Genomic DNA, 10185 nt, shown 5'->3' on the forward strand with positions numbered 1-10185 from the left:
AAAAAGTTCATCTTGCTATCGCTAGTCCGTGTCATGCTCCAAACTAAGATATAGAGTATAATCATTTGGATTTGAACACACTTTTGTTGACCAATTCACTGCCTCCAGAGGAAAGAAAACAAAATCTTCTTTTTCTTGTTCGCGTATTGGTTCGGAATCATCGGAGACCGATTTTTCCTGGCTTACCCTGCAACATGCAAAACCCGAATTTGACCAATGTACTGTTACTTGCCGTAGCATCTTATTTCCCAAAATAATAAAGCCTAGAATTAATTTTCAGGGCTCTAGAACCATCTAGCAACTACCTCCCACGACAGTTCCCATACAACCGCTGCCACTCACATTGAAAATACTATACCTAGACTAGTACATACAAATCAAAGGGCCAGTCATCATCATAACCCCCCCCCCCCCCCCCCCCCCCCCCCCCATCCGTTGCCGGTGCTGAACAATTCCGTCCCATGTTATACATGGCCCGGTGCTAATTTAGTCCCAGAATTGGTCATTGGTCTAGTTCTAGACAGCAGTAGTGCATAGTCGACCGGTGGCGGTAGCACGTAGACCGACCGCTTCGCCCTAAATTTGGGGGTCGTGTTTGGCTCAGATGCTTTGCTTGAGTCAGCTCGAAACAGTGAAATCGACTGTTTGAAGTCGAATATTATTGACAAAATGACACAAAAAATCAAATATATAATACAATACCGTCAGTGGCAACAGAACAGTAAATTGCAATGGTCACTGCCCGGTCCGGATGTTGGACATCTCGCCAGGGAATTGCACCATTTGTGACTGGATCCGTCAAAACCTTGCAATATTAAATCATAGGGCCTCCCTAGTCGGATTCCCGATGAATCGCATTCGGAATCACTTGAGCGCATGCGGGAACATGTCTTGACGTCTGAACTATTTTATTTTCTCCTACAACACCCCCCCAACTATTGGGTGAATCTGATGCGACAGCCACGGCTCAGACATCCCATGACGCTTTTGGTGTTGAAATGGATCTCTTCGCTAAGAAAGAGAAGTAGGAATAAAAAAGTACACCCGCTCCCAACTCGATGCGAAAGAAAATAAAATAAAAATTACAGAAAACGCTAGTAGAGGAAAAGTGAAAAAAAAATACCCTGTTGAATCAGACTCCACCAATTACTATCCCAGCCCCCAGTCCAACGTAGTACAAACAGCCGTTTTGTAGTTCTTGACGTTGCTTGTTCTCGATAATACATACGTCTAGACGCCGACTAACCATCTCATTATTCTGTCCACCCAGTGCATCACTATACATGTCCCACCGTAGTCACACGTCAAGACAGTAGATTTCGCAACGAAGGGCTGGCGCTGGCACCTGTCGCAGGTCTCGGCTCAGGCGCTCTGGCGGGTGGCGGCGGCTGAGAAAGAAGTGGCCCTTCCCTAGAGAGGGGAGCGTCTCTCGTCACAGCTGGGCTCATATGGGCAGGTGGCTGCACGCTTCCGCTGTTTCCATATGCTCTTGGAGGGTTGAGAACTGACGCAAACGCATGATCTATGCGAGGCGGCACCATTGTCCCGTTGCTTTGGTGCGGCGCTGAGCTATGGTATGGGGTGGGAGAATGATAACTTCCCAAGTATGGGCCCTGACCCTCCCGCGATGGCGGCGGCGGCGGCCCGCTCAATCGTCTTCCTGGTGCACCCGCGCCGTTGACCATGTGGCCGTTGGTCAGGTGCGCGTGGGAAGCATGAGGCGAGTGATGAAGAGAAGGTGGACGTAGAGCTGGCGGTGCCAACGGCGGTATGATCGGGGAAATTCGTGATGCGCGTGACGGAGGACCGCCATTTATTGGGGGACCGTGGTGAGTCGTCCGATGCCAATCGCCGTATGGGCCAGATGCTGCCGAATGAGGGGGAGGCGGCGGCGGCGGTAGGGGTTGGTATGCTTGGGGTGGCGGTACCGGCCCGGGAGGCTGTACACCGGTTTGACCGCGGCCGGACATACTCCGTGCCATTGGTGGCGGAGCAATCGGCGGCGGTTGCAGAGGGGGCGCCTGCATCGGCGGTGGCGGTCCCTGTATGGGGACCGTAGGATGCACCAAACCGGTCGGATGCGGAGCCTGAAGTCCGGATTGCCATAGGTACGGGCTAGGCCTCCCCGATATATGATCGTGCTCTGGCTGGCGAGGGCTCGTCAGAGGCGGCGTGCCTCGACGAACCGCGTCGGCACCGTTGGAACCGTGATCTATGCCGTTGGTCATAACAGCTGCCGAATGCGCTGTTGCTTCAGGTCCTGGGGCACTGATGGTGTTTGCAGCAACCGGCGGAGGGTCTTGTGGCGGTGGCGGCGGTGGTGGCACGTGAGACTTGGGTTGCTTGTTGAGCTTCTTGCATTTGTGACACTGGAAATGTCGCTGCTCGGCAAACTTCTGCGCCTCGGTGCCGAGAGTACCGTAGTGACCGTTTGCAAGTTCCCGCTCATGAGTGTCGCTGATGGGATACCATCGAGGGCTGACATCAACTCCGCATGTTATACATATCTTGCCACCTGGGACAGCTAGGTCGTGGGGATCTCCAGGGCTGTCCCCGTTGAGGAGGCTGTGGATGTGCATTGCCGAAGGGGCGGTTGTCGGGGCCGTCGTTGTCGATGCTCTGCGATTCACCGCCGCAGTTGTCGTGACTATCGGGTTGGACATGCGCGCAGCAGTGCTAATCAAATTGGCCTTTCGTGCGCAGCCAGTAAGAGTAAGATCTGCCTTCTTGAAGTTCTGCACGTAGAGTTGCAGAGCATTTGTTCCCGCTTCGTCGACAACATCGTGCATTTGATGCACCACTGTCTTCTTCGGGGCATGAAGTTTGCACCAAACAGACGCGCTCATGGAGCCGCTCTCACCACCAATAGTCACAATATTGTGTTGATCGCGGCGTGATCCCTTGACGGGAGTGATCTCGAAGCCTAGGACGTAGTCGTCTGACTGGTGGGCACACTCGACATGCACTGATGCCTTGCACTGAGGGCAGTTTATGCAGGCGCCATCCGTTGATTTGCAGATCTCGCAAACTTCCGAGTATCTGGATCTCGGGATAGAAGGGATGCCTTCGCTGGGCTCGAGAGCTTTGGCATTGCCAAACTTGACCTCGGGCGTCCAAACCGCACAAGTAATATGTACCCAATTGTTGTCGGCTGTTCGTTTGAGAGGCTCCCGAGGATTGACTGGGCGGTTCAGCTCTTCCTGTCGTTTCCGATAATATTCTGCGGCATTGACCGCGGCCTCGCGTTCTTGGCGCTCGCGCTCGCGATCCTTTTCTGTCTTCTTTTTATGAGAGATCTTTGGCGGTTCCACAAAATCGTGCTCGGTATACTCAACAGGACACAAGACACATTTGTAATGCTGGCGTAGAGCAAGGCTGATAGTTAGTATATAAAGCTCTTTCACCATCCTCAAAAGCCATTCGGATAACCAAAGAGGCGAGGGCGGAATGGGAGGGGACGCAATGGGGGAAGAATGCTGGTTGAGTTAGGACCACTGACAATGGAGACATGCGGACTTCTGTCGTTAATGCACATGTCACACACCCACTTCCCAGGGTTGCGGTTGTCGACGACGCCATAACAGTTCCGATGCACCGTCATGCGACATTCTTTGCAGCTGAGATGCTGGTCGCCCAGAGGTTCCAGCTGCCGACAGATATCGCAAGGCATCGTTCGCGGCTTGGGTATCTCCGGAACAGGGGGAGGAGCTGGCGCTTCCTTCTTTTCTTTGACAGGCTCTTTTTCCTTCTCCTTTTCCTTCTCTTTCTCCTTTTCCAAGTTGGCCTTGTCCTTTTTCTTGGACGCGGGCGCCGTTGTCGTCGTACTAACAGGCTCCGTACCGGTCATTTCGACATCCTTGTCTTGAGGAGGCTGCGTTGTCTTCTGTTTCTTCCGCGCGGGCTCCTGACCCGAAGCTGCTGGCTGAGTGGAAGCAGGGGCAGGCGTGTTGTTCGATGGCGGCGTGGCCGCGCCACTACTGCTGGGCGTGTTCTTGCTTCTCTGCTCAGCGGCGACGATCTCCTTGAGTAGCTCCTCGTCTATCTTCTTCTTCCACGCTCGGCCACCGGCCTGTGCCACCTTGCTATAGAGCTGGTCGACATCCTCCCACTGAATGGCATAGCGGCGCCAGAGCTCAGCACATCTTCGACACAATGCCACAACATACTGAACGCCCTTGTCCTTGTTGGCACCTTTGCCCCCGCTCTCTGTGACCAGAGCGCCTGATGCATTTGGGGCGCGTCTCCACTGTCGCGAGTTCTTGGTGTTGCAGAATTTACAAATGAAAGACCGTTTCTTTTCCGCCGCCTTGGCTGCGTCGAAAGCCGAGTCATCGTGATCGTCTGCGACGTCGTCCTGCATCTTATTTTGGGAGGCTGTCTCCGCTTTCTTGGCTTCCTTGGCCTCCTTCTTGCTCTTGCGGCCAGAGTAGTTGCCCCACACCTGCTTTCCGCGCTCCGTCTTTTTCCATGTGTAGTAGAAACGAACAAGTGTCCCTGGTTTGACCGTCTTGACATGTTTCTTTACGCTGTAAAGCTCTGAACCGAACTTGGAAATGCCCTCCTCGAACTTTTTGAGCTCAGCGGGTGTGAGCTGTGGTTCGTCGAAAGCCTCCTTACTAAGCTTGGGGAGCTCTTCCAGTGCACGATCCACGTCGTAACCGTGTTCGTAAAGAAGTCGGAGTGCCTGATCCAGCAAATTCGTAGAGTGCTCTGGGAGGCCAAGATCCAGCGCCAATGCCTTAGCTTGCTCCATGTACTTGTCGATCTCCGCTTCGGTAAGAGGCACCTCTTCCTGTGCTGATTCCTCTGGGAGGTCAAGCTCGGGAGGTCTCCAGTGAAGTTGAGCGGTATTTCGAGGATCGTCATTGGGGTAATCCTCACCACGGGGAACATAGCCAGGGGGTTCATCCTGGATCCACTTGGGACGTTTGGCCTTGGCGACTTTTTCGGCCTCGAGGGCAGCTTGCGCTTCCTTGTTCAACTTCCCATCTTTGCGACCTGTCTTTTTTATTTCGATCTCGGGAGCTTTGACGTATTGGACCGGTCGGCCGGGCCAGTCGAGCACCGTCGCCTGATGTCTTGGACCAACACGAGTCGATGCACGGGGATATATTCGGTCGTCGTAATCGAGAGCATCCTCCACCTTGCAGTGGATTCCCAAATAGCGATATGGCCAGAGGCTGGCGTGATACATCTGCTCCTCGGTTGCAGGGATGTGCATATCGTTTGCGCCATCGGCGGGACTAGTGCGGCCGGTATCGAGACCAGCGTCCTCCTCTTCCTCATCGAAAAACTCCTCCTCCTCGGCGTCTGCACTCGGATCCAGGCTGACATTTGGCGTGTTGCGAGCCTCCAGCTTGCGCTCCTGTGCTCTACTGCAGGCGGCACAGGACCAGGCAAAGCCACGTGATGGCTTCTTGAGCAGGGGTGGTCGCACACAGTTCATGTGGTACGTGTGTTCACACACAGCGCAGTCGACAGAATCGTTACTGTGGGTGGGGCGGCCCCATGCGCAAGTCAGTCAATCAATCAATAAGTCCCAATCCAATCAATGGTTGATCAATCAGAAAGGGGCACGCCAACTCAGCCGGGCGCCGCTGCAACACTGCGCGTGTGTGCACAGTAGTGGAGGTCCAGTTCCCAGTCGCGGCGAAGAGTTGCGGAATTTTAATTTTAGTGGGGTCCACACCACGTACCTTGCGCAATAGCCAGAGCACCTCCTGCACGTCTTGACGGCGCTGGTGAGCTCCTTGCCCCGGCCCTGTTCAACCAGGATGTATTTCCACCTCTCATCAAGGACCTTCTTGACCTTCTCGGGCACGTTGATGATCTGAAAAGTCGGGATCACCTCGTAGTTTTTTTGTATGTACCTGTCGTAGAGCTTCTCGAACCAGAAACAATCCGGATTTTTGCGATACTCTTCGAGCTTGCCCTTTATCTCCGCCTTGTGCTTGATTGTGCATTTTCCGCGGAGCGAAGTCAAAGGGCTAATGTCCGAGTGCATGGTCGCAAAAACCGCCCTAGTATCGTTCACCTTACGTGCAATATCTTTTGGGCGGTAGTACCAATTCACACGCAAAGCATCTACCGGTTGCGAAGGGTCGTTCTTTGCGTGCAAAAACTCCATAATCCTGGCGAGATAATAGGGTTCGCCTGGGGGCTCGCAAACCAGGTAGACATGGTCTGAGGGCAGTCATGTTAGCGGATCAAAACTAAAACTCAAAAGGAGAAATCAAGATGGGCAAAAAAAGTAAAATGAATCGAAAAAAAAAAAACAGGCCCCCAATAGAATAAAAGAAAGCGAAAGCGAGAAAAATATATAGAAATAAATATACCGTTGACTTCAAGATATGTGCCATCGTCAGCAATCAATTTGCCATCCTTGGGCCGCGCGCCACAGTTTTCGAAAGTGAGCAAATTAGTAGCAGCATATCCCTTGTCGGCGCCGTGGCTCGATACAGCGTTGCTGTTGTGATTATTATTACTGGGCTTCTTGGCGTTGGTTGGCACGTGCGTAGATTCCGTCGCTGGTGGCTGATTACTGGTGGTTTGTGATGCAGCTTTTCGCTTTTTCGACGTGGTCTGGGTGGATCCAGTCGATCCAGCACCGGTTGCCTGGTTAGCATTTGACAGTGACTCTTTGGCGGCTGCCGCCTGGGATTGCTTGTTGTCCATGGGCAGCGGCTTTCTGGATGACGACCCGTTTGTGGTGCGAGGTGCTGGTGGAGGCGTGTTGTGTGTATCGCCAGTGTTGGTGGCTGACGACGATGCGATTTGGCGCGACGTCTTCTTGCTGTCGTCATCTCGCTTCTGAGGATGCAACTGCTCAAAAATGTCCATATCCATATCTTTGTCCTCTGCGTAATTGGGACGAGAATTACCGCCCCTGTTGCGGGATCGCGTGCCATAAGGAGATGCCGTTGTGCCGGCTGTCGCGTCCTTGGCAGTCGAACTCGACTTGGTCGTCGATTCTGACGCTGGACTTCCTAAGGCCTGCGGTGGACCGGGATCTGACATTTTGGGCAAAACCGATGCAGATGAAGAAGACGACGTCGATGGACCAGATGAGGATGCATTAGAAGATTGCTTGCTCTCAGCGGTGCCTTTGGTAGCCGACGTCGTCGTAGTATTAGGTGCTGCGGCATCTGAGCCACCTGAACCCTTTTGAGCCATGACGACCAGGCAAATCTGCTGGACGCGGGCGCTGTTTATATGGTCCCGAGTGAGACCCAGAGGCCGGGTTGATCAAGTTTCGCCTTCCAATGCAGAGAAACAACTATGGGAAGGAAAGGCAGGCGGCGCAGCCGCTAGAAGCAGAATACAACTGCTCTGGGCAGGCCGCGATGTGCGACGTGGACAGTGATGAAACTCCCAGATTCAGGTGAGCGTGTGGCGGATGATGCATGCCAGAAGAGATTGATGGGTACAGATGGAAATCGAAGGTTCCAAAAACCCAAGGTTGGATAACAAGGAGGCAAGGAAAGAAAGTCGGACCCAGTTTATGTCGAAATGGGTGAGAAAGGTGCAAGGTTTGAAATGTGTGGGGGGAAATGGAATAGGAAAAAAGGAGAGATATATGGGCGATTGACAAAGAAGTTAGGAAGTGGGCGGGTTTGCGTGTCCCCCCGAGATGCCCGGTGAGTTAGATCTGCACGAGCAAATGTTATGAGGAATCGAGTTTGAAGACCAGCCCTTCGCGCGAGTTACAAGCGTTGTGGCGCTGGGAACCCAAACCGGGCTGGTAATCCGATCATGTAGAGAGAAGGGACCTGGCTGGCTGGCTGGCTGGCTGGCTTGCTGCCGAGAGGGAAGCAAAAAATGTTCCCTCGTCGGGGGGGTGCGTGGGACGAGAGTGAGTGCACAACAACTGACCTCTTGGAAGGTGGAAAAGTGGAAAATGAGGAAAGAGATGGAGTGCTGCGAAGAAAGGAATTAGAGAAAGATGGTCAATGGATGCATGTCCCAGAAAGGCGGATATGATGGACGGGACCACACGCCCCCAAGACAAGAAAGAGACATGGAAGACCAAACCCAACTGGGGACGTCCCGTACTGGCTGGCTGGCTTGCCCGGCACGCAGAAAGCAACAAGGGCTGGCGGCGCCCGCAAGGCTCGTCCTTTTTTTTTTTTTGCACTTCCTACATCAGTCCCTGGGTGGGACCCCACATCCTTGTCCAATCGATTTAGTGAGCTAGCTTCGAATATATGGGTCCGGTGTATGGAACCGCCAGCTACAGCTTTTTTTGCAGGCTCTGCGGTGCGTAGTATCGTCAAAGTAGCCAGCAGGGATGCCTCTCGGCGTATCCCCTTGTACAGCCAGCAAAAACTGCCCAAAGCCCAGACCCTGCATCATGGGTGGCTACCCCAGAGATACATTGCCCTGCCCGATTGTGCGGCGCATTGCACCTGTCCACATATCTAGTCAAGCTGAATCTATTGCTGTGCTTTGTTGACCAACTCCATCACTTGGATATTCGCTGCTTGGATCACCTTTCCCCTCTTTGCCTTGTATCCTATTTTTGTCTTTGCTTTTATTTTATTTTTATTTTCTCCAGTACGGAGAACCCTATTTTTTAATTTTTCGTCGTTTTGTTTTTTTTCAAAATAGGTAAGTATCACCAACCGATTGAAGGCTTTCCAAGTAATGATGATTGGATTCCATCATGTCCCCCGATGTGGAGGCCGGCTGTGTTGAACTAAACGACCCAAGGAATTTAAGCGTGGCACGGCTGCTAAGCCATCAGCCTTTCTCCTACCGTCAGAATACTTTAGCGGTGCAACAGAACAACGACCCGGCTGGAGGCAACCACCCACACTTTATCATACCTAAGCAGCAGGTACGGATCATCCTGCTTACCTAGGCTGCAAGCTGCAGCAGCCTTAAGTACCTAACTAACCAAGGGAGAAAAGTCGTCGTATAAGGACAAGACATACCATCGGCTCCCGGAGACAAGTGAGACCCATCACACAATTGAGATTTGGACACCAAAATGATTTTATTTTGTAGTGATATGCTACTTTCCTGACTACAAATAGGCCAGGAAGACAAGCTTTGAGTTTACGCCGAGTTCTTCGTCGTGCTCTGCAGTTTTCCTGGTAGGTCCTCCAATTAGAGTTCGTCTGCTCGTTTTGGAGAACTTGCACGTTGTTGACATGTCATCTCGCCTCCGGCCCTCGTCCCTCCATTTATTTCCTGCACGTATCTTACTGGAGTCCCACTTTTAAATGCCCAGCACAAACAATTTACTGCGAACCGTACCAACCATGCCATGCCAGACCAGTTAGTCTAGGTACCTTAGTTGCTTACCTGGTAGGTCGGTACCTTTTCTTCTTTCCTTCTCTCCTCTCGTGCAACGCAAGTAATAACCGTGTCTTCTACTGTATCTCCAGTTGATCTGTTGGTTTTTGGGGGGTGTTTTTTTTGGTGGTTTTTTTTTGGTAACAATGAATGGGGCGGTCAACGGGTTGCGGAGAAAATCCTCTTGTGCCAGAATCAAATGTCATGGATCCCCAACTTATCCTAGAAAATAAACTCGAATTAATTATCTATGTGTCAAAACAGTTTGGGATGGTGCTTTACTAAGGTTGGCTGACGAGTGAGGCTACAGACCAAAGTAGCAGCGATAAGCATTTATTAAAGCACAAAAGAAATCGGTTGCACAAACAAAATCCATTTTCGGGCATGGAACGAATGGATTGTGCGCCAAACCACGGAAACAAGTCGTACGCAACAACGTGTGCGATCCCACGCAATTCCCCCCCACTCGCCTGGGTCACGATGTCAGGAGGATCCAGTCTCGCCTGTTCGTCCTTTTTTATTCTACGAACTGTCCCCAGCCCCATTCCCGGTCGAGTGAGGTTTTTGCCATCATTGTTTAGGTGATTTGAGGCATCGAGTCACGGTGGGCAAGCTGCAGTGGATCGTTTACACTTTACATGCTGTGGTTATGTGACTCTGAAGATGCAAAAGCGGGAAATCTTGGCTACGGCATCGATTCAAGGCAGCAGCGAGCAGTCATTCCTCTGGCGAATTCCATAATCAGTCCATCGCCCGCCGGTATGTTTGGGCAAAGCCCTTTCTGTGGTGCGTGCAGATGCACGTCTCCTAGCAAAGACAGCCAAATGACGCACTCTCGATCGGCAGCATCCTTGTGTTGACTTTTGTTTCAAGTTATAATGGGTTGGT

At 52.2% G+C, this 10185-nt stretch overlaps 1 protein-coding gene across 1 annotated transcript; it reads right to left on the minus strand.

Moving 5' to 3' along the window:
- Nucleotides 1-1304: 1304 nt before the first annotated feature.
- On the minus strand, nt 1305-7983 carry PgNI_03069 (uncharacterized protein; the record flags this gene model as incomplete). Its single annotated transcript, XM_031123123.1, has 4 exons — nt 6336-7983; nt 5697-6183; nt 3500-5489; nt 1305-3359 (listed from the first exon to the last, which is right to left on the minus strand). Exons 1-4 carry the CDS (start codon nt 7171-7173, stop codon nt 1305-1307), a joined length of 5370 nt encoding a protein of 1789 aa, XP_030984700.1. The 5' UTR covers nt 7174-7983.
- Between the last annotated feature and the right edge of the window lie 2202 nt (nt 7984-10185).

This window comes from Pyricularia grisea (assembly GCF_004355905.1).
Source record: "Pyricularia grisea strain NI907 chromosome Unknown Pyricularia_grisea_NI907_Scaffold_2, whole genome shotgun sequence".
Lineage (NCBI taxonomy): Eukaryota > Fungi > Ascomycota > Sordariomycetes > Magnaporthales > Pyriculariaceae > Pyricularia > Pyricularia grisea.